The 25,281-nt window shown below is 44.0% G+C and overlaps 1 protein-coding gene across 1 annotated transcript in view; it reads right to left on the minus strand.

Moving 5' to 3' along the window:
• Positions 1-25,281, minus strand: part of LARGE1 (LARGE xylosyl- and glucuronyltransferase 1) — a 538,562-nt gene that overhangs the window by 224,451 nt on the left and 288,830 nt on the right. Inside the window, exon 6 of the mRNA XM_049627511.1 lies at positions 4,704-4,875. Coding sequence (XP_049483468.1) covers positions 4,704-4,875 — 172 coding nt within the window. The remainder of the gene's footprint in view (positions 1-4,703; positions 4,876-25,281) is intronic.

A 25,281-nucleotide genomic window follows, 5' to 3' on the forward strand; every position in this document is an offset into this window, starting at 1 on the left:
CCCCCCCCCCCCCCCGCCCTGGAACACGCACAGCCCCCTCATCAGGAAGCCCAGAAACGCAGGAGGCAGAGCGCAGACTCCACAGCCAGATGGTCCAGGGCTGAGTTCTGCTGTGAATAGCTCTCTGAGCAGGAAAAGTTATTTAGCGTCTCTGGGGCCCAGTTTATCCTGCTTTTCAAAAGTACAAAGCTTCGAGCTCAGGGCCTGGACCAGAAGAAGGTCCGTAGGAACCAGTACTTTCCCTTTGCTTTCCAAGCACTCATTCACCTGCCTCCTTCTCAGCATCTCCGTGTGGATGTCCAATGAGGCATTTCAAATGTAAAGGGTCCCAAACCCAAATCTTCTTCTTGCAGTTGTGGTGGGGTCTGCCAAACGCCGGCTTGGGCGTCCCACACTCTGTGCCCTCTCACCTCCCACCACCTTGACCTCCAAAACGTACCCCTACCCTGACGACGCCTTTCACCTGTGCTGCTCCCCTCGGGTCTGAGCTAGCAACAGGCTTCGCCTGGAAGACTGCCACGTCTCCTGAATGGTTTCCTTGCTTCCTGTTATTCTCAACTGGGCAGCCAGGATGACCCAGTAAAAACATCAATCAGGGGGCACCTGGGTGGCTCAGTCGCGTAAGCGTCTCTCGGTTTCGGCTCAGGCCATGATCTCACAATTCGTGAGTTCGAGCCCCGAGCTGGACTCTGTGATGACAGCACAGAGCCTGCTTGGGATTCTCTCTCCCTCTCTCTCTCTGCCCCTTCCCTACTTGTGCCCCCTCCATGCCCCCAATAAACTTAAAACAAAACATCCGTCAGATCACATCACTCCTGCTCAAAGCTGCACAATGGCTGCCCTTATCACAGAAGGGTAAGGCACAATTCTCCCTGTGCCTGACAAAGGAGACCTCCGTGACCAGACCTATTAGCCTCCAGCCATCCTGGGCTCATTCCATCCCATTCCTCAAACAAACCAGGCCACAGGGCTCCCGAAACGTCACATTTGCTGTTTCTACTGCCTGGGACAGTATTCCACTTTTCCCTAGGCACCTGGCATGCCTATTCTTTCAACTTCTTCATGTTTCTGCTTAAATGTCACTTTCCATTAAATGTCACTCTTCCATTGGAAGAGCTTCCACTGCTGCTGGATTTGAATACTGAAGCAATGCACGTGTGCACACACAGAGGTATTCCTCATCTCCTCTCCTCCAGAGCAACCACTAATCACCATCTAATATACCGTATATTTTACTTGTTTGTTGTCTGTCTCCCCCCCGACCACCCCACTCAACTATACACTTGCCAGGGTAGGGGCTGGGTTTCTTTTATTCTTGCAACATTCCCAACAGTCAGGAGATGATCTGGCAACTATTAAGCTCAGTAATATGACCGAATGGGTGGCCCTTCATTCTCGCTCTCCGTGGCACATTCGATTCTTTTTGCTGAGAATCACTGAAAATCCTCCAGCAGTGGCAGCTGGTGGTAAGGGTGGGGAGGGAGGCACCTGCCATTTAGGTGAAGTCAAGGCTCTGGGGGCGTGTGGACATTTCCAAGAGGCACCCAAAGTTTCCCATGGTGGAGGCAGAGCAAAGATCTAAGCCCTTTCTAAAAGGCTTCTTACTAGTGTCTCCGTGTAAATGGATTTAAGTGAGGGGAATTTCACAGCGTTACGAAGGAGTCAAGCATATGTGATCTGAACACAAGAGCCCCAGATAACTAGCCGTTGTGAAACAGAGAAAAATTAACAAGGCCAAACTACATCAATGTCACTCAAAATGTTTATGGTGAAGAACGCCAAATGCAATTGCCCTCAGGAGAGGGGAACTCTCCCTTTGGGATCAGAACTTCCTACATTCATGAGTTTGTCCTATGGGGTTTTCTTCCTATTCCATGTTCTGGCTACTAATGGTTCCAGTTTAGAAAAAAATAATTAAAAAACAACAACAAAAAAAGCTGTAGAAAAGAGTGCCATATGGAGAAGAGAAGAGCTTGCTTATTTTCTTTTCACCTCCGTATTATCCCAGAAAAGTTAGAGTGGGCATGGGAAAACCTCAGCTGTTTTTATATTCCTTTGTTGGTGATAGATAAAAATACAATGCAGCCTGCCTTGTTTGTGAGCTCCTTGAAGGCAGGGGCTGTGTTCTCGACCGTTTTAGGTAACAACAGCATCTAACATATTTCTCTGCACGGCAGGGGCCTAACAAATGCTAGAAATAAACCAATGAAAGAATGAACAAATAAAATATAGCCCATTAACTCAGCTCCTTGCATTCAAGTGCACACTCCCCCCTGACTCCTGCCACCCCCGGGTCCCTGTCCTGACCTTGGCTCATATACTCTGCTCTACCCCAGGATCCAAATCCTTGGGCCACAAGCACCTTGGGAGCCTTTCGTTCACAGATGATATCAAGGGATTTAAAACCACAATGATGCTATTGTTGTTATTGGCTTCAAAACCCCACCAGCACTATGGCAGGTCCTAGCTGGGACAGAATAAATGGTATTTCCTAGCTACGATGCTACAGTTAGTGACCACCTGTTCTAGTGATTTTGCTGAGTTACATTTCTCCAAGGGAGACTTATAGCTTTAAATGCATATTTCAGGGTGAGTTTCTGGGGAAGCAGACTCTGATACAGAAGTTAGCATGCAGGAGGTTAATTTAGGGAGTGGGTCTTGGGAAGAGCATCTGAAAAGAAAAGGTAAGAGGACTGGGCAGAGGGAGAAAACCAGCTGTGAGGGGTTCTCCAGGGAGTGTTAGAGCTGGCTCTGCAAGACTCCACATTCTCCAGGAAGGGGACGTGGCCCCAGGCATGTGGCTCTTCAAGGGGCTGGTAGCTGAGGGCCACATGCGGGCAGTGATCCCAGCAGCTGGAGTTAATACATCCTTTACTCCCAAAGGGGAATGTCGGCATCCACCACACAGAACCACGTCTCTCTGGCAAGTGAGAGCATGATGACCACCTCCTCTGTGAAGCCCTCCCAGCTGCCTTCTCCAATCCCTTTCAGAAGAAGTCTCCAGAGCCCAGCATACCAGGGACACCCAGTAGGGATGCAATAAATGCCTGCTGAATAAACACATCACTGAATACCAGACATTGGCATAAAAGTAGGAATATCTTAGAATTATTTTTTGAAAATTGTCCTCAAGGAGTTCAATGTAATCAGAAAAACAAAGAGAAGTAATAGGGAACTCGAAAAGAGGCACAGAAGCCAACACACATACACATTCTGGTCTGGACTCTGGGCTGAATCCTGCATGCCCTCAAGCCTCAGTTTCTTTGTTTGTGACGTGAAAGGACAGACCGCCAACATTCCATGAAGAAGAGACCAGAGCTGAGCCACATGATGTCTCTATTAGTGTCATTACCGACATGGGTAAAGAAAGTATGTTTCGATCTTAACAAGGGAAAGCGTCTGAGGGTCAGAGTGTCTCCCCCATGAGATGCTGAGGACTTTTTTTCAATTAGCCTAGAGCTAAGAGACCCCTAGAAAGAAGCAGGCCAAGACCAGAGTAGGTGAGGAATTTACTCTTCTGTCCATGAGACCAACTGGAATACCCTGAGATTTAGGAAACGGCTGTGATTTAAAAATCACTGAGTAGTAGCTCACCTTCATAGGATAAGAAGCTACAGAGAAGTAGCAGGAGGGATTTTAAACACAGAAGCCAGAATGAAATTTTAAAAAGAAAACTAAGAAATAAAAAGGAAAAAAAAACCTCTCACTCCCAAATTTATCTCCCACTGCATTTGTCTAATACAGAGAAGAATTTGTAAGATAATGCAATTTTAAGAAAGACATCTGGAGGGGGGATTAGAATTAAAGCCCGAGATTTGTGCTAACCTGTCACTTCTCCCATGCATCCACACCAGAGTCAAGTACACCTACTGGGCTCACAATTCCCCATAATCTCATATACCTTGAGGCAGTGACAAGAGCCACAATAGCTAAGAAAAAACTAACTGGATGAGAGGGAATGTCATAAAAAGCCAAACTTATACACTTTCTAAAAATGATCAACCACAACATTAATGAAAGCAAAAGCCATAAGAACATTTTCCAACACTCTAATCACTACCCATCTCTACCACCTCACAGGCCTTCTTTGCAATCAAAACATCATTTGATTAAAAAAAAAAAAACAAAACAAAACACTGATAAATGTATGTCTCTACACAGCTAAGTCAACACTCAATTATCCGCATACAAAATATACGCATTTGACGTTTCTCTCTTACAGTGCATCCTAAAATGGGTTCTTCCTATGAACATAAACCTTACCTCTTTATTTACTAAAGAAATGCAAACATATGCCAGTTTGATTCAAACATGTTTCAAATGCCAGTAGAGTTGATACTTAACTAGATTTGTAATTCTTTGTCCATTAGTATGGACCCGTTAAGTGTCGGCCTCACATTTAAAAAAGGGGCGCCTGGGTGGCGCAGTCGGTTAAGCGTCCGACTTCAACCAGGTCACGATCTCGCGGTCTGTGAGTTCGAGCCCCACGTCAGGCTCTGGGCTGATGGCTCGGAGCCTGAAGCCTGTTTCCGATTCTGTGTCTCCCTCTCTCTCTGCCCCTCCCCCGTTCATGCTCTGTCTCTCTCTGTCCCAAAACTAAAATAAAAAACGTTGAAAAAAAAAAAATTTAAAAAAAAAATACAATCCCTCTTCTTGGCATGGCGAGACCTTTAAAGATACCAGGGAACATGGGGTACAATTACCTTTGAACTTGTGGAACACGGCCCACAATTCTGCAATGTCAGTGGCAAAGGTGATATCCGTGTCAAGGACAATGACCCTCTCCAGGTTGGCAGGGAGAGTCTTGGTCAGGACGAGCTTCATTAGACCATAAATGCCAGAGTAGTGTTTGTTGGGGATCCAGGAAACTTCAGACTACACCAGGCAGGGAAGAGAAGGAGCAGAAAAAAGAAAAACAAAAAGAATCATTACATTCATTTTTTGCATAAACTTTATAAATAGTGCCTGGTACATAAAAAGTATTCAATAAAAATTTGCTGAGTAAATGAGTATTTCCTTAAAGATACGTTTATGTGATGTACAGTTTGGCATGTGAAGTTTTTTGGAAGAAAATGCATCTGAATCAAGGGAGAGGAAAAGCAATATTTATTAAATAAATATTATTTCAAATGCTAGGCTCAAATTTTTTTAAATAAAACCTTTATTATAGAGAGTATATAGGCTCACTGGGGAAAATAAGAATATGTGCAAAAGAATAAAAATATAAAAATTGGATCATACCCTCATTTTCACAAATAATACTTAATTGTTCCTAGGTAGAAATATTTCTTTAAATCATATTCTGCTTGTCATTAAAGACTGCTACTTCAGTGGCATTGTCAAAGCTTCTGCTTATCTATTTTTTAGAGCTGTAATTAAACCAATGAGTGTTGCTCCTTTCCTGTTTCTCAAACACATGAGAAGGACTTGGTCATGACCCATGCAGCACTCTTCACTGGGGAGTAAGAGGATACACACCCATAGACGGTAATGAACCACCAATGGAGAGCCACCACTGAAATCCTCACATGATATAACAGGACAACCAACGTCCCAAAGGTCGGTAACTCTGTCAGCAACTCACACATTTCAGTACCACTTGGGACACAAAGGCAAGGCGAAAAATAATACAGAACACCAGTGTGCTGAAAGTTTGCACAGGTACAGGACATATATGAATGTAACTACGGGTGGGGTCCCCATTCTAGCTGCCATGGGGAATCTCCACTAAGGCAAAAACACACTTATTTTTCATGAAGTTAACACTTGGGGGGCCCTGGGTGGCTCAGTCAGTTAAGCGTCTGACTCTTGGTTTTGGCTCAGGCCATGATCTCACAGTTTCATGAGTTCAAGCCCCACACCAGGCTCTGTGCTGGCAGTGTAGAGCCTGCTTGAGATTCTCTCTCTCTTCCTCCCTCTGCCATCCCCCTGCTCGTGCTGTCTCTGTTTCTCTCAAAATAAATAAATAAACTTAAAAAAAAAAGTTAACACTTATAATGGAATTCTTTAGTGGAAAATGAGGCCACCTTATTAAGATTCCAAAACATACCCTTCCCTTTTGCCCTTTAGGGACATTCTGAGGACACTGTTCTTTAAAAAAGTCATATTTAAAAGCAAGAAACCAGTTTTGTTCCCAAAGATGTTCATCACCATGTTATAAAATAAACAGAAACAATCCAAATACCCCTAAACTGGACAGTTAATGAAAACATGCCTTTTTTTCTTTTTTTTAGCTTGCTAGCATACTATTCAATGGCTATGAGCAATGTAGATTAAGATATACTGAGAAGAAACTTGCATATGATGTTAAAAGAAAAAAAGTAAGTTTTAAAATTGTTTTTGCTTAATAACCACTATGTATGATCAACATGAAAACACCCAAATTTACGCAGAGAAAGAAAAAATAGAAGCACGGCACTGAATTATAATAGTGGTCATTTTGGGATGACAGGTCCCTCTCTAGATAAAAAGATATGTGTATTATACACACACATACACATATATTTAACTACACTTTTTTTTTTAAGGTTTAATTATTTTTTAGAGAGCAAGAGACAGAGCATGAGCAGGGGAAGGACAGAGAGAGAGAGAAGGAGACACAGAATCTGAAGCAGGCTCCAGGCTCTGAGCTATCAGCACAGAGTCCAACGTGGGGCTCAAACTCATGAACTGTGAGATCATGACTTGAGCCAAAGTGGACGCTTAACTGACGGGGCCACCCAAGCACCCCTACACTTTTAAACACTTCTCAACTTTTTAAAATGAGCAACCACTACCATTGTAAAGAAAACCTAAGCCCTGCATTCTTTTTAAACATGCCCACATCTAGTAATGGTAGGAAAACAGGGACACAGAGGCTGCCTTGGGAAAGCTATGAAAAAGGAGCCCTATGGTAACTCACACAGTCCAGGCCATCTCTGAAACCCCCTCCGGATTCTGCGTTCATCTTCAATGTACTTGAAAATACCATGTCAGCTACTCCTTATCAGTTTTACAATGGTCCTTTGCATACATGTGCAATTTAAAAAAAAAAAAAGAAAACACATAAACTGATGGACGAAACTGTTCACCACGTGTCGGCATCAGGAAAAGAACCCTGAACTCTGTCGCCCCCAACACTGTGTTCCCAGGCAGCAGAGAGGAGGGAAAGCAGAGACAGAAGGCAAAATGTAAACCCCTGTCCCATACAAGGGGTTGACCTAAGCCTCAGCTCCTCTACCTGTAAAATGGAGGCGGTGCCTACATCACATGTTCACGGAAAAATTAGAGATCAGACGGGGTGAGTGTTCCGTACACAAAAGACCCTCAGCTCATAGAAGCTCCCACCCTTCCTCCCGATCTCCCTCATCATGTCCAGGATTTAGAGAGCCATGCCTCTTTGCTCCATACCAAAAAGAGGGTTGGGGATCCAGAGTTCTGGAGTCGGGCACACCTGGATTCAGATTCTGGTGTCCCTTAATCACCATGTCACCTTGGACAAGTTTGTTCAGCCTTTCTGAGCTTCTGTCACTTATAAGAGGCAGTTACTTGTCCTGCTTACTGCACTATATCAAGGTGTGGGTGGAAATGGCACACTCCAACTGGGTAATCTGAGGAAAGCAGGTAATAAAAGAACTATCTACAAAGCGTGTGCATAATTTAGGGCCAGTTGTGAGGCACCATGTGGCACCCGAGAACACAAAGAGTGGAGGGTCGTGACCACCCAAGGCCCAAAGGGCTGGTACCAGTGGCTGCTGGAGTCTAGACAGGGCTGCCATACACATAAGCCACCAGGAAGGAGCAGTGAACTTCAGTAGAGAGACGCGGCCAGCCTGTGGCAATCTCACAGGACAGAGCAGGGAGACACATGTCACTCGGCTTCTCTCCCCTCCTACCCACCAATCTCCTGTGAGGGCGCCCCTCTGCACAAACCCAAATGGAAGCCAGAGGGAAAGGGAGCTCAGAGGCATGGCCCTATGTAGCAGCGTCACGGGGCATGAAGCAGAGTGGAGAAGGGCCAGAGAGCACCTGGAGAGACTGCCTGATACATCCAGCAGTCATTAAACGAATGATGGCCAAGACCAAAAGGCAATGCCTTCTACATGACAGATGCAAAATGCTATCCATGATGGGAGGTGAGTGGGCAAATGGAAGGACGGACAGAAGGATGGGCAGGTGGACAGATGGGCAAATGGCACAGGAAGGTGAGCGATTTGCCGGCAATCCCACAGTGAGCAGGATGCAAAGCTATAGTTAGAAGCCGCCAGGGGAAGGCATGCGTTCCTTCCCCAAGCCACGTTATCCTTCCTTTGAAGTGTGCACCCTGAGTAGCCATCAGCTCAGATTGTAGGGCTGGGGGCTCCTCAAGTAAGTGCCTCCAGTGGACTTTAAACAACTCTTCCTCATGAAAGCCCTGGCCTCTGGAACTCAGCTCAGCTTCTTCTCTCCCCTGAGAACCTTCCTGAACTGAAGCTTGGCAATCATAGGTCCACGCGGCAGAGCTGTGCTATTTAATCAGACCTTTGATTAACTTATTCATCTATTTTGGTTACCATCAAAGCCGGAGAGCTTGGTGAAGACTGAACACCAGAGCGTTGGGCTGAGCCATCTAATTAGATTGCCCCGACTCTCGGCTTTATTTTTAACACACATGTGAGGCACTCAGATGCATCACAGAACGGTAGAGAGACAGGAATAAATTAATCTCAACATGAGCCCAGGCCGGAATGTCGCCCCAAGTCCCCGACTTAATACATAATCAATTAAGTCAGAGTGTTCAATTAGAGGTAAAGGAAGCATTCGGATGAGTTTGTATTCAGAAAGAAAACCTCAGAAAGAAAACCGAGGAATCTACAGGGGGAAAGAATGTGTGATAAGAAGCAGATACATTTATTATAAATGGTGTTCTCTCTTAGAAGTAGAATATAACATGCCCCCTCACCCCCACCTTAGTCTAATCCTGTTCTTCCTTCAAGCCTCAGCTTAGAAGGCACCCCCCAGTCGCCACCTCCCTGGGGCCCCAGGCTGGGCACGGGCTCCTGGAGCAAGCCGCTTCCCTCCAGCACGGCACACTCTCATGCTGTGTCTGATTTTCCATGTCTCTCACCAGCTCTGGGCTGGAACTCCCCGAAGCAGGGACGATGTCATTTTTGCTGTGGTAACAACACAGTCATTACTCAAAAAAAATGTTTGATGGACGTGCATGACTGCCGAGTTTAAATCCTACCTTTGACGTTTTCTGCAACTAGCGGCAGAAATAGCCCTAATTGCTCAAGTCCAGGGTCAGAACAGTGCAATGGAAGAGGCACGGCTTGCTGAGCCCTGAAAGCCTGGGATTTAGCGCCATCCCATCATTTCAGCTCTGTGAGGCTTTTCTCATCTGCAAAATGGGGGCTTGGAACGCTCTCTTTACAACACCACTGGGAGAAAGGCAAAGCACCTGGCCTGGTGCTGGGCACCCAGCCGGCCTCTGCAAAGGCCCCTTCTCCCAGGGGAGGTCTGTCAGCACAGTGGAGGCTCAGATGATTCAGATGTCGAGCTTGATAAAAGCAAAGAATGAGGCTACCTTTAACAGTAAAGGGAAGTCAGGAATGAAAATGGCTTTGTCAGAGGAAAAGGTCACTCATCACCTTTCCCTATAGTCCTATATAGATTATTAACAAAATCCTAAATTGAGACCTCTTTGGAAACTCAAAGCCTCTGCTGGTAGATCTCCAAACCGGACAGGATACCCTTGGTTTTAGGAGGAAAAACCTACTTATCCACCAAATTGGGTGAAGTGGTCACCCGTGAAACCTTTGGGACAGTCTCTTGGTGTAACCCCTGCTGCTATCAAATCTCACTCCCATCCTGCAATAAACTTCAGTCCAATCAGGGACATTAAGTCATGGGGTCAGCAGAGAGAAGACCGTCCTCAGAGGCACACTGCAGAGACCTGGGGGCACCCCAGGCAGACTGACCTCAGAGCATCCTAGAAGATGGCAATGTGTCATGGAGCAAGAACCTAGCATGTTCATCATTATAAACACACCGAAGGGTTTATGTAATTAAAACAATAATAAAAATGAAAGTTAGGTTTATTTTAATGGACAATTATCCTTATAATGGCTGTTAATAATTCTAAGCGGCATGTTCTAAGATTTAATTAGCAAAAATGCAATTGTGCTCAAGAATACTACCTAATGCACACATCAAGGAGCATTAGCAATCCCAGGTTTTCAGGATTTCTATGCAGAGGAGGGGGTGGGGGATGCTCTCCAGGGAACATTCACCTTCCCCAAACTGCCAGCTCCTTGTCAGACAGATCCCAAGGGGAGTTTCTATGAAGTGCTACAGGTGATTTTAAGGTTCATATGATGCTGGGTGATCCTCAGAGAAGTTACTCAGAAAACCTGACCAGGGTAGTAACAGGAACACGGAAGCACAGGGTGTGAAGGGAAGCGATGTCTTGATGTGATGCCAGGCTCCTTACCTCTGACAGACAAGGGAAAGACAGGAAGAGAGGTTGGTTTTATCAGGGAATGATGCGAATTTCTTCCTGAAGACTCTGAGTTTCAGGAGGCACTGGGGATGCCCCAATGACAAGAACAATAGAAAACACCATCTAGCATTTCCTGAGTGCTTCCTGTGGGTCAGGCATTACGTTAAGAGCCTTCTGTGTAAGCTTTCAGTTAGCCACCCCCCACCGTGAGTGGGTGGAGGGTTACCATCCCAGTGCCTGAGTCCTTCCTATCCAGTCTCTCAGCCCCCAGCCTGAGACATTCCACTCTGAAACGATGAATGTTTCTCTCCTCCCGCCCCCTGCCCCTGGTCCCAGGAGTGCTTTTCACCCCTGTGGGATCCTGTATTGTCATAACCGAGCCTGTCTCCATCCAGACAAACAGAGAAGCAGCTTTTCATGCCAATTCGGTGCGAAGGGTTTGGGGTTGGGTATTCCTGGCTGCCACGTTTCTCTGGGCCTGAATTGTCTCATCTGTATAATAGGGATTATAGTAGCACATCCTGCTCTCTTCCTAGGGAGTTATTTTATTTATAGTCTCTAAGCTTTCCCCCATCATTCTGGAAATATTTATTGCTCAGAATAGATTTCTCACCCATATCAACATTTTCCTGTGGATTACAAATCACCTTGACACCTTTTTAAAAATTAAAAAAGAAGTCTTCCTACCCGCAGAATGTTCGAAAAGTCATTTGCCTTTCATGTTGTTTCTGAGTGGTCGTCTTGGCAACCAACCTGTATGTTCAGAACATAATTGTTGAGAAAGGAGGGTGAGGATCGCAGATGGGGCAGGGCTCTGGGAGACACCACAGTGGAGGGCCACGGAACACGCACAAGCTCAGGCGTCTGGTTGGCCACATTCCCAGTCCAGCTCCATGGCCTCTAGACCAGCAAGCTCATCTCTCTAAGCCTGTACCTTGTCACCCATAAAATAGAGAACATGACATAGATCACATGAGGTTTGGGAAAGTATTAAATAAGGCAGGGGAACTAAGGTATCTGGCCCAGTGCTTGCCCCATGGTAAGCGTTCAATATTTAAAATGCAAGATTTTAAGGGGCGCCTGAGTGGTTCAGTCGGGTTGGGCTTCCGAATTCGGCTCAGGTCATGATCTCACAGTTCATGAGTTTGAGCCCCGCATCGGGCTCTGTGCTGACAGCTCAGAGCCTGGAGCCTGCTTCAGAATCTGTGTCTCCCTCTCTCTCTGCCCCTCCCCCACTCACGCTCTATATCTCTCTCAAAAATAAATAAAACATTAAAAAAAATTTAAAAGGCTTTTAAACTAACTGTGTGCACTCTGGAGCCTGACTGCCTGGGTTTGAATCCTGGCTCTATCCCTCACTAGCTGTGTCACATCAGGCAAGTGATTAAACCTCCATGTATCTCACTTTTCTCATCTGTAAAATGGGTATTCTTACAGCTCATACTCTATAGGACTGTGAGAATGCTGGTGCTCTATAGAAGTATTGGCTATTGTTGTTCATTGTTAATATTATCAAAGATATTTAAAGCAACAGAAAAGAGGAGATTCATGTCTACGAGATAAAGTCATCTGCAGTTATATTTACGCTTTCCAGCAAAAAAAAAAAAAAAAAAAAAATCCACTTTAGCTCAGTTGTGATCATTTAAATAAGCGTTTCTAGAAAACTTAACGTGGGCCAGGTACTGAGGAGAGGCTAGGGACCAGAGTCCATGATGAATAAAACATAGCTGATGCTCTCAAGGAGTCCATGGTCTACTAGATATTCATTATCCATAACAAGATACCTCAAAACATAGTAGCTTAAAACAGAAATATTTATTATTTCACCCAGTTTCAGCGTCAGGGATTTGAGAGCACATTAGCTGGGTGGTTCTAGCTCAGGATTTCTCTTGAGGTTGCGGTCAAGGTGTCAGTTGAGCCTGCAGACATCTGAATGCTTGGGATCTGTTTCTAAAATGGCTCACTCCTACACGCACGGCAGGTGACGCTGGCTGCTCATAGGAAACCTCAGCTCCTCGCCACATGCACCACCTGATAGGGCAGCTTGAATGTCTTTACAACATGGAGGCGGCTTCTTCCAGAGTAAGTCATCAAGAGAGAACCTAGGGTGTCTTTTACGGCTTGGCTCAGAAGTGACACAATGTTGGGGTGCCTGGGTGGCTCCGTCGGCTAAGCGTCTGACTCTTGATCACTGTTCGTGAGTTCAAGCCCCGCACTGGGTTCTGCACTGATGGTGCAGAGCCTGCTTTGGATTCTCTCCTTCTCTCTGCCCCTCCCCTGCTGTGCTCTCTTTCTCAAAAAATAAACACACTTAAAAAAAAAAAGTGGGGGGCGCCTGGGTGGCACAGTCGGTTAAGCGTCCGACTTCAGCCAGGTCACGATCTCGCGGTCCGTGAGTTCGAGCCCCGCGTCAGGCTCTGGGCTGATGGCTCGGAGCCTGGAGCCTGTTTCCGATTCTGTGTCTCCCTCTCTCTCTGCCCCTCCCCCGTTCATGCTCTGTCTCTCTCTGTCCCAAAAAAAAAAAAAAAACGTTGAAAAAAAAATTAAAAAAAAAAAAAAAGTGGCCTGGTGTCATTTCTGCAATGTCTTATTGGTTAACTTATTGGTTATTGGCAACGTGGTTAAAGAACAGACAAGGGTGTGAATACTAGTGGACAGGGATTATTGGGGGACATCTTAGAAACTAGTTACCACATCTGTAATTCTAGAATATGGTTATCAACTGGATTATGAAGAACTCCAAGTGTATGTATAAGAGCAGTCTAGTAGAAGTACAATTAAAAGGGAGAGAGAGGTGGGGAGGGAAGGGTAGCCAGTTAGAGATGTTTGGAAGAGATGAGCCTTAAATTGGTCTTAAAAAATGTGTTGAAAATTGAGTTTCTCAGATAGTGAGAGAAAAGCAGGATAGTGGAGATATTATCATCAGTGAAGGCACAGAGATACAAGTAAACAACTGTGCGTGCATGTGTGTGTGATAGTCTGATACACCCAGGAAAAGCTTGGAGCTGGAAGTGACGAAGAAGAACATGGAGACGAGGAAAGGGTGGAATGCTGAAGAATACTGTATGCCCTGCCAAAGAACACTGGACAAGGTCCTAAAGATGGTGGGAAGAAACAAAAGGGTTTTCACTAGCAAAGAGACATAATCTCAACTGTATTCTTAGAATAAACTCTAACAACTTGCATAGGGAAAAGATTAACAGAAGACAGCTCAGAGGCATCAGAACCTTGGAGGATGCCTACAGAAAATGCAGATTCCCAGCGGCGCCTGGGTGGCTCCGTCATTTAAGCACCCGACTCTTGGTTTCGGCTCAGGTCATGATCTCACAGTTTGTGAGTTTGAGCTCTGCGTCAGGCTCCATGATGACAGCATGGAATGTGCTTGGGATTCTCTCTCTCTCTCTCTCTCTCTCTCTCTCTCTCTCTCTCTCTCTGCCCCTCCCCTGCTCATGTGCTCTCTCTCTCTCTCTCCCTCAAAATAAACAAACTTAAAAAAAAAGAAAAGAAAATGCAGATTCCCAGAATCACACCCAGAGGTGGTGAGGATTCATCAGGTCCAGGGTAGGGTCCAGAAATCTGTTTTTGATTTTCCCGCCCCCGGCAATACAAGAAACAGACTCTTAACTTTAGAAATAAACTCATGGTTACCAGGGGGGAGGTGGGTGGGGCCAAGGGTTAAAAAGTGATGAAAATTACAGAGTGCCCTTGTTGTGATGAGCACCAGGTATTGTATGGAAGTGTTGAATCACTATATTACATACCTGAAACTAATATTACACTGTATGTTAACTTGAATTTAAATAAAAACTTAAAATTTTTAAAAAATCTGTATTCTTAAACCAGAGCCCTGTGTGGTCCTGAAACAGGTGTCCCCAGACTATACCCTAAGAACCACTAAGGAGACATAGTAAGCACTGTATTTCTCAAGGACTTGTTGGTTGAATCATTTACATTGGATCACCAATCAGCTAACTGTTCAGAAACACGACATAAGATAGCCCAAAACTTAAGGGTACCACCTGAACTTGATACAGTTGGATGTACAGGGAGAGAAGACCTTTCTCAAAGATTAATACAAAAAAGAGCTGATGGAAGGTCAGGAGTTCTTTAGATAACCCTATACCTCGTGGGCAGTTTATGACTGTGGAGCCTAGAAGGTTTCCTGCCTGTCCTTTTTAAAAGTAGAAATCCCATTTCCATAAAAGCCACTCTAGGTCAGCTACTGTGAAATTCTAAGGAACCAGTATCAACAGGAGAGCTGAGTTACAGATTTCACATCTTCCCACATTGGAAACTTGGAACGGAACCTTGTAAGAGCCCCCAGGTTGGTCTTTTCAGGTGACAGCCTTCTACACCAAGTGTCAATGAACATCATTCAGACCTCACAACTCCAGCCTGAAGTAAGTTAGCTGGCTTCCACCTGAAATGCTCAGTGTTCATAAATCTACTGATAAACCATCTTCCATAAACATAATTAATTCTAGAGTGATGATGAAGGTAGGATGAATCAAGAGGAATGTGCCCATGGATGGATCTATAAACACATTCCTCCTCATATCAGTGGCAATGAAACCCCTTCCTCTCACATCTGGCAAGAAGCACTCTGTATTTAGCTTTGTGAAGCTTGGAGGGCATTGGTCACTGGAGCATTTATGGATTGCCTGAACATCCCACAGTACTTTACATTATGAAACGAAGCATTTCAAAGCACTGGGAGTTCTGATTTGTGAACTGGACTGTTACAGTGGTTTAATTTCCTGAAATATAGCTGCCTTCTTAACTAATAGATTTTTCAATGCACTGAGGAGAAAACTGCATTAGCTCCTGCGTAGCCTGGACTTAATATTTTTAGAAGCTGCAATTCTTATTACAGCGCACAGCAGCACACAGTATGTATTTATGTATGTATACTTAGCACAGTTTCTGACACACAGAAGGCACTCAACGAACAGTTCTGAAAACATGAAATCATACAAGCGCACAGGTGGTGAGTATCGAGAGCCACTCCTCTGGACGGGGATAGAACCTGTCGCGTTGACCATTCACTCATCCTTTCAAACACCAGATGACGGCTTGAAGAGACAAAAACAATCGTTTCAAAAAAGCATTATTACAGTATTCAGGATACTGGTTTGTGTTAATGGAGGCTACAGGTGGTAGGGGGGCGGAATAGGAGGATGTCCTGGTGGTTCTGCTGATAACTATTCTAGTTCTATGTTAGATGGTGTGGTGTTTCATCAGTGTCATCATAACCTACTTCTCTACAGTCTTCAAATGTGTGTATGGGCCTATGTGTACAGGAAGTCATGGGTGACCTAGAAGCAAGAATGTCAACTAGAGAGAACACAGGATTTGGGAGTTAGAGAGACCAGGCTTAGCCAGCTAAAAACCCACCCCATTCCCTGACCTCTCTGTCTCTCTCTCAATTCCTGCTCAAAGCGCTAAAAAATGGAGATAATCATTTTGCTAGTAAAGGCAAGGGCGGGGGGTGTCTGGAAAAAACCTCTTCTTTCCCTGTTACTATAAATTTATTCTTCAGCATACATTCATAACAAGGCAAAAATTGTTTTGTGAGGCAAAAAAATAAAAAATCTTGGATATTACCATGACTTGTTATTAAAATCTCACAGGTGCAATTAGGGGGAAAAATGTATCTAACTAAGCTCCTAGGGAAAGGCTGATAATAATTTTTTTCAAAGGTTGAGAAACTTTGCTCTAAAGGATTACAGGACACCAAGCTAGCCACAAAACAGAAAAGTGTACAAAAACACAAACAGAGGTGCCTGGGTGGCTCAGTCGGTTAAGCGTCTGACTTAGGCTCAGGTCATGGTCTCACAATTTGCGGGTTCAAACCCTGCGATGGGCTCTGTGCTGACAGCTCAGAGCCTGGAACCTACTTCAGATTCTGTGTCTCCCTCTGTCTCTGCCCCTCCCCAACTTGTGCTCCCTCCCTCCCTCCCTCCCTCTCTCTCTCTCTCAAAAATGAATAAACATTAAAAAAAAATTAAAGAACAACAACACAAACAAACCAAAGCCCCAAATCTGCTGAGCTGAGCGGTTCTTCCTGAATTTACTCAGAAGGCAGGTTAATCACAAAACACTACAGTTATCTGTTCTCAAGTTCATCTGGAGATTTTAGGAGAACACTTGCCCAGGCTTCCCTCTCTCCTACTCCAACCACTTCCTCACAGGGAAACTTCCTGTGAAGGAACCTTCCTGTGAAAGGCAGCCTCAGAGCCTACAATTAATGAGGCACCATGCTGCTCTGCATTAATGAGATGCTTTTCATTTTCGGAGGGCTCTGCAATCCTTTGGAGGTGACGCTCTCTCCTGTGACATTCTCTGGTCCCAGCTTCAGAGATCTAACCTGCAGGTCAACTGAACTCTAAACACATGGGAGGGCAACCTGGAGCAGGTAAAGAGGGTTAAGGAGGGTGAACGAGAGTTGCCACTTAATTAATTCCTGGTTGGTTTAAAAACGGTCTTCTCTCGTAAAGCATGGAAGGTGAAACTATCCTGGTATAGTACAGATCCAAAGGAAAACCTTGACAAAGACCAACAAAAACCTTGTCAATGACCCTCTTCACTGGTCATCCCTGAAAAGATGGTGCCTTTACTCACCCCTTGTAATACATCTAACAAACATTAACCAAGAGTCTTACTGTAATTTAAAATATTTTTACCTTGACCTTGAAGCCTTAGACTGTGGTTAGTTATATTGACATTCACCTCCACAACAGGCCCTTACTATTTATATGAAGGGTTGTCAAGGAAACCAGGTGTTGAAGATAGCTAACTTGTCTAGATTTAGAATTTATCATACACAAGAATACAGAAGGGAGATGAATGTCACCCTTAGAAAGTACTGTAGATGATGGTAATGGCATAATATAATTCCATTAAGCCTGTACTTTCCACTTGGGGATTTGGTTACTGATCAAAAGAATTCCTAATGCTCTAAATCCCTCTTCAAAAAAAAAAAAAATCACCTAATTCTGAAAGTGACTCATTTCTGTAGACATTCACTGTGTGTGCCAAACTCTCGTGTAGATGTGAAGGAAAGAGCAGTGAATGTGGAATGTTCTTATTTCTTAGGAGATCATGGGTAAAAAGGAAAGAGTATTATTATATTTATGATGATAATAATATGGCATTTGTTGAATGCTCACTGTGTAACAGACACTAGAAGAAACTTATAAATACTCTCTTTTAACTCACACAATAACCCTATAAAGTAGACATTAAGGAAATCACACAATCTTAAAGAATTATAGGAGCCGGGACTACATATCAGATTTGATTTGCTTCAAAAATCTTAATCATTTTGGAAACTGACTCAAATAAGATATTCAAATGATCGTCAAGCAGGGAAAGCTATAAATAAAGTCTCACTAGAATTCTTGGGGATGGAGCAAACTGGTGGTACCTGGAAACAGGAAGTACAGTCAGAAAAGGCAAAGGTAACTACTACCTGGAGCACATACCTTCGGCACAAAGGTACATTCCACAAGTCACAGTCAATGCAACCTGTGAGGAGTCACATACCTTCTCAGTGCAAATGTCTCCCCAGCATCTACAAGGCCGCAAGTGACCAGTAAGAGTTTGAAGAAGAACACTGTCAATAACACCAAAATGAAAAGCAGAAAGGGAAGATTGAAAAATAGACCCAAAGAGTGTTCAAATGAATTCGTAAATTCTGCTCCTTAGCACATAAACGAGAATGTCAGAGAACATCTCAGCCTCTGATGCTCAGCCTTTATGTGAACAGTGCGGTCGAGGGCCCAACTTCTCTAGGCCACTGAGGAACACCAGCTGGAGGCGAGGCCCAGCACCGGCCGCACATGAGAACCACCTCGTCCCACTAACTGGGCCTGCCCCAGGAAAGCGAGCGGTCAGGCCTGGTGCTGCTACTGCTTCTGGTTTGATAAAGATCATAAGCGATGCTAATGTGCAATCAATGAAAGGCCCTGCCATTGTTTTGTGGGTGCTGTTTTGTGTTTGTAAAGTCTATCAAGTGATTCTCAGGTGCAATCGAGCCTGAGGTACACATGCAACAATTGGGGAAGTGAGCCAACCAATCAATTCTAACTAAGCCTAGCTGGGAAATCAAATTAATGATGGCCCAGCTCTCTACCTTTGGTTCTTTTTTGTTTGCACACACACTGTCCAGTTCCCATAGAGTATTTGTTGTTATTGTTGTTGTCTCTCTTAATTCCCTGGTGTGGGAATATTTAAGCATTCTTGATCTGGAAGCAACATGGAATAAAGACAGGAGCGAGCGCTGTACTCAGAGTTTGAAAACACACGCTGGGAATCGGGTCAATTCCCTTCTCTCTCAGATTCTGCACCTGAAAGAGAGAGACAAAGCCGCTCACTGTTTGTGGGAGACTGAAAACCAGATGATGTCTGGGGAAGCACCAAGCGGAGTGCCTGACAGAATCTGCACTCACAGCTGCTGCTTAATTCTGGATATAGAAGTAAGGAATATTTCTTTACGTGACAAGTAGAATAAAGGCCTGATCACAGTGAGCAACTTGAAATGCCAGAGCCTCACCACATCTGCCACCGCTGGTGATTTCCTCTTGCTTCTTTATAATGGCTGGTTTTGGAGGGTAGGGCTTATGTATTATGTATATGTAATGTAAAGGCGACAAGCACATTCTGGGACACAATGTACGTTAGGTAATAACACCATATTAATAATAATAGGGGAGGAGAAAGGGGAGTCACAGCAGCGCTATTATGCCCATGAATAAGATGTTGATCATTGCTTGCTATTTTCTCTTCAAACATATTATTTAGCCAGTAGTGAGCAGATTTAAAACCCACTGGGGTTCTTGAATTCAGCCTAGCTGAGTGGTTAAATCCAATGAAAATATCCTAGTTAGATGAGTTTTTAGCCAAGGGAGTTGAGTATATAAAAGGATATTTAACAGGGCAGTTTGTGAAGACGTCCATCTTTCAAAAATGATAAGGGGCATGATGATAATACATGCATAGCATTTCCTAGTTTGCCATGCAGTGTCAGATTTATGTCATTTGATTCTTGAAATAACTTTGTGAATGAAGCAAGAACTCATATCCCCACTTTGCACACAGGAAACGAAGACTTGAAAACAGCGTTGTTCAAAGTGGCACAGCTAGGAAATGGCAGGGTTGACACTCATCTCTTTTGGCCTTCAGGAAAATCGCTTTTATGAGGTCCCCCCGGCAATGCTTTGACTTCATCATGGTAAGCAGATGGAACTGAGAGACTCAAGTATTGTCTCTTGTTCCTCAGCAAGAAAGCTCACATTCGGACACCTCTGTGCACCTTTTTGTTGGTTACATGGTGCAACAAGGGATGAAAACTTGAAAAATTCTAAGTTTGTGTAGAAATAATTCTAGCTTGCTTTCCACATTTCCATTAGAAAACAAAGAATCTGGCCCTTCAGTGTCCCAGATGAGGTAAGAAAGAGTGGTGAATGGACATCACCCTGGGGTCCACAGGTAAGGTGTCCAGAACAGGCAACACGTGGGTATATCACGTGACTGGGCATAAAAAGACATAAATCTAATTGGCTCGTCTCTGACTTAGTGGCTTGAATTTTCCACTCCATGGCCTTCAAGAGCATCACAGTCAGGGGTTGCCTAAACAGCAGACTCACCTCCAATTTTGTCAGGTTTTAGTGCACTGGTTCTCAACTAGGGCCGATTTTGCCCCGCTATGGGGCATTTGGCAATGCTGAGGTCATGTTTGGTTGCCACATCCCGAGGTTCTGGAAGAGAGCTACTGGCATCTAGTGGGTAGAGGTCAGGGATGTTGCCTGACACCCTCAGATAGGACAGCCCCCCAACAAACAATTATCTGCCCCAAAATGTCAGCGGTGCTAAGGTTGAGGCACCTTGTTCAAAAATACTAGTGAAAACTTGAAAAAAGTATACAGGTGAACAGGGAAAATACTGATTGCATCCTAGTACCAGAGTACAAGTTTGCCTCAGTTTTGAGGCAAATAATGGGAACTACTGCATTACCCAGAGTTAGGGAACTTTGTCTGAAGAGGAGGAAGGCAAGGGTTTTCAGTCCTCAGCATCGTGAGCTAAAGGAAGAGAAGCAGTATTTCCAGTCGCACAAACAAGACAGAAGAGTAAATGAGGCTTAGAAATAGAAGAATACAAAGTTTCAACAAGCAAGACTGCCCTGAGGCTGATTCAAGGAGGACTCTCCTGGCTGGCAGCGGCCATGGCAGCCCCTCTCCCAGCAAGAGCGATTCCCATTTCCACCAGACCCAGACGCTCCCTCCACCCGGCAGATAAGGCTCATCCTAAACACTACTTCGTGAAGAACCCAGGACTCCAAGCTCCAGGCGCTGGGCAGCTGTCACTGTTTTGCATCCTCCTAAGCACTTCTACCTAATCCCGGGCTCTCTCACTCCAGAGCCCCAAATGTTAGGTTCCCTCCCATCCTTGCACTATACAAAGCAGAGTAGATTCCTTCTGCTGCATCACAGTCCCAGGATGCACCTAGCTGTGTCCCAACGGGGCTCACCTCTTACTTAGCAGGTTGCCTAAAGAATGATGCACTTGTGTACCTGATGACCCTGCATTACGCAGTTATCTAGGGGGGAGAATCACATTCATTATGAGCACTTCCAGTAACACACATCATACTCCCTAAGTGGATATCTAGATGACAGACAGAACTCTTGCTCTTCGTGAGAAAAGGTGTCCCTTTGTCAGTTTCCTTCAATATAGGTGACACCACCACACACCCACCAGCTCCTTACAGGATTCTAGGAAGTGAACTTGATCCCTCTCTCCCTCTACTGCCATACCCAACAGGTCCAAACCCTACGAAAGCTATAGAAAATCAATCTGCCTTTAATATTAGTCACCTGAAGAGGAAGAAGGCGGTCTAGGGAGGAGACTTTTAACCAAAACACGTCTATACCTTCTTTCTGGGAACTGTTATAGTGTACAGCAGCAAGTCTGGAGTAGATGAGCCAATTCTACTGTTTATTTTTCACTCATCCATCATGACATCCTGCCCCCAAGATCCATACTGTCACCAGGTCACTGGTCCCGAGAACCTTAAGACCAGGCTCTTGGACTTAATTGTTCATTTTAGCACTGCCCCGAAGCACAAAGAGTTGGCATTCTGTTTTAAGTTACCTAAGGGAAACGGAATCTCAGGAAGGAATTTGACAATGCTCATCCCATTCAGCTCCCCTTTTGTCCTCAAACCCACTGAACAGATCAGTGTCATTGATTTCTAAATGGATTCTGCACACCGCAAAATCAAAGTTCAATTTTCTAAATATAAGGCCAGTCAGGTCCACACTCATCTGCTACGAAGCATGCTTCTCTCTGCCTTTACTCCATGGGTAACTTACATATATACACATATCTCCTCCATCTGAGCATCCTTTGTGGTAGATTCACTATGTTACCTCAGAAACTCCTCTAAACGTTTTCTAAGATAGTTTGCATACAGCAGTCATTCAACTTGTTGGCTTTATGGTGGATATAGTGACTATATGGATACTGAAGACTAAAAGGTAAAAAACAATCAAACTTTTCTCCTATCGGCATCCTGAGCAGTCCTAGGTGATAGTCTTAGTGAACCAGTTTATTCGTTTCTTCTACTATCAAAAGGTCTGACATTCATAAGTGAAAAACAGAAGGCCAGCCAGATAAAAGAAATGCATTTCTTTCTTTTCTGACAGAAAAAGCACAAAGATGAGGGTATTAAGTTTTATAGCTAAACTCAGCAGATAATAAGCAGACAAAGGAGTCCTGCTTGGGGAAAGGTATTCTCTTCTTAGGGCAGTGAAAGCCTGTCATTAATTCACAGAGCAAGATAAAAAGCTCTTACGCCTTCTCTCCACCCTCTTCCTCAAACCATGTTCTGGATAATGATGTACCCAGCATGGGAACGCCCCTCTCTTTCCCCTTCACTTCTGGAAATCGCACTAGCCTCCAAGGCCCAGCTCCAAATCCCATTTCTTCTGGGAAGCCATCCCTTGCTATCTAGCTGGTAACTGATTGGTACTGCATCTCTCCCTATTTTTATTCACTTTCACTAAATTCCTAGAGAAGATATTAGCTGCTCTATCTCTGCACTCTCTTGGAATAGTGTGCATTCAGCAAATCCTTATCTACTCATTGACTTATACCAAGGTACAGACCTGAGTTGCTTCCTCTTAATTGAGAATTCAGCTACCTAATAATTAGAGTTAGCATCAGGCTTTCCCCAAGCCAGTCAGTCTCCCTGGGCTCCTGAGAACATGGAAACCATTGGCAGTCTGTCTACCTTCATCCTGGAGGGACTGGGAACTTCCCCATGTACAGACTAAGTGCCTTGGGAAATCCCAATGAAGTTACTCATCATAAACTCCAAACTAGTTAACTCAGAGCAAGTAGAGAAAGAATACACACACACACACACACACACACACACACACACACACACACACACACACACACACATAGGGGTTATCCCTGCCTAAATATGCATTTTCTTCTCACAACAAACCTGCAAAGGGAAGTGTGAGAGACTCTACTGCTTGTCTACCCAGAGCTCTTCCAGCTCTCTAACGGAAAGGCTGCAAATATGCAGACACACAGAAACCCTCACTTTCCCTCTCCCCTGAAGACAGCACATGGACACATGACGATCCTGACCAATGCACCTGAGGGGAAGTCTGCTGGGAGATTTGAGATTCCTTCCTTGCGAGAGAGAGAGAGAGAGAGAGAGAGAGCGAGAGCAGGCAGCGGCGGCTCTCCTTTTCCTTCCCAACGTCCTGAGAGGAGATGCCTCCTGGATTTTGCTATGGCCTCTGTGACCAGGAGACCAAGAGAACCCCCAAGACAACTACCATCTCTCACGGAATGGCCAATCTTTGGGCTTCTTGCTATGTAAGAAAAAGAATAGGTTGCTTAAGCCATATTTACTGGGGTAGTTCTTTTACTTATACCAAAAGCAATCTAATTGATAGGAGATCATGTGAAACACTGGGAACCATACTTCTGTAACTTCTCTTTGGGAACTGTCATAGTATAAAACAGTGAGTCTAGAACAGATGAACCAGTTCTACTCTGACCACATAAATAATGCAACCAAGAGTCACTGGGGCTGCTCAAGAGAGCAGGAGGCAAGTCCTTAGTGACCTGCTTCTCCATTATACTTCTTCACCTGTCCCACAAGAACATCTCAGACATGATTGAAGCAAAGAGGGTGGACTTACTAATATGCACAAAGCCCCAAGAAGTTCCGGGGTGTCCTTCCAACCAGATTCTCACCTGCGACACAGCAATGGTGGTGCCCTGACAGCCACGAATCACAGGCAGATGAGACAAACCCCACAGTGTGCGTGCGCTCTCCTACTTTTGAACATGCCGTCTGCTCACCACACCTGGAGAACAAGGTTTCTCCTCTGATTACTAGCTTGATGTCATTATTTTCTCTTTGTTTTTCTCCTTCTCTCCCTCCCTTCTTTCAAAAGGAAAAAATTTTTTTGAAAACGGAACTAACTATATAAATTTTGTATAATCCAACAATGACAAAAAAGAACCAGAATCCCTGTACCCAGAGGAAAGCTATTAAATGATGCCCTGTGTGCTTCCTTTTTCAATAATTATATAACCACACAGATGGCTTTAAACTGGGGAGGGGGGTGAGGGGGGTGGTAGCTTTGTGTCTTTTTTTTTTTTTTAACTTAAAATACACCACAAGTATTTTCCCTTTTCATTGATTCAAGTAACATTCCACCTTGTTACTAAACCAATAAAAATCTCATCAAAAGAGAGATTTTGAAAAGTTTCAAATATCCCATTGTGAAAATGTACCATAATCTACATTTTCACCACTGCTGGGATTTAAGTTGTGTCTAATTTTTGCCACTATAAACAATATCATTACGAAATCCTTGGACTCCACACCTCTATTTCCTCAGGACAGAGAATTTCTGCATCCTATAGCTTGCGTATAGTGCATATAAGTACTGCCCCACTATTAAAAATAACACTATCCTGATGTTCATTTATAACAGAAATTTTCACAAGAGTCGGTCCGACTGGATACTTGCCAATAGTGGGTAATACATCTTTTTAAAGCCTTTCCCATTTAGATATAAAAATCTTATTTTTCTATTTCTTTGAATGCATAGCAATTCATTAGCAGTACCCCGTATGTGCTGTATAACAGTACATACACCCTCTTACCATTTGTTTTTCTTATTTTGTGAATTCCTTTATTCTTATCCTCTACCCATTTTTCCACTGGTCTATTTTTCCTATTGATTTGTGAGCTCTATGTGTTATATGCTATGTGGGTTTCAAGTATCATTTTCCCAATTTATCACTTGCCATTTAAATTTGTTTCAATTGCTAACAGACATTCAGAATTTTTCCTTTTTTTTTTTTTCATTTCAATTAAATCTACTAGAGTTTTCCTTTGACTATATTTTTTCCCCATTCCTTTTTGGCATATACAAATTTTCCTCACCCTTGAATGAAAATTTTCATATTTTTTCTTCTAGTTTTAATGCTTCTCCAAGTCTTCAAACTATCCAAAATTTATTTTTTGTATCTGGCATTATCCTATTTGATCTTTTCCCAAATGCTCAATTTCACAATAATGCCTTTTGCTACAGAATCCATTTTTTATCTACAGGTTGGAAATTCTTCCTTGAGCAAAGGTTGACAATTACCCTGAACATAAGAGATCACTCTTTCCTTTCATATTCACAGCTGATAGAAGTAACAGTTCCTGGGACTCCTCCCTGCTGAGTGGAGGAAAAGCCTCAGCATTCTTATTAAGACTCCTTCATTCAAACATTTAC

The sequence above is a fragment of the Panthera uncia genome, chromosome B4 (assembly GCF_023721935.1).
Source record: "Panthera uncia isolate 11264 chromosome B4, Puncia_PCG_1.0, whole genome shotgun sequence".
Lineage (NCBI taxonomy): Eukaryota > Metazoa > Chordata > Mammalia > Carnivora > Felidae > Panthera > Panthera uncia.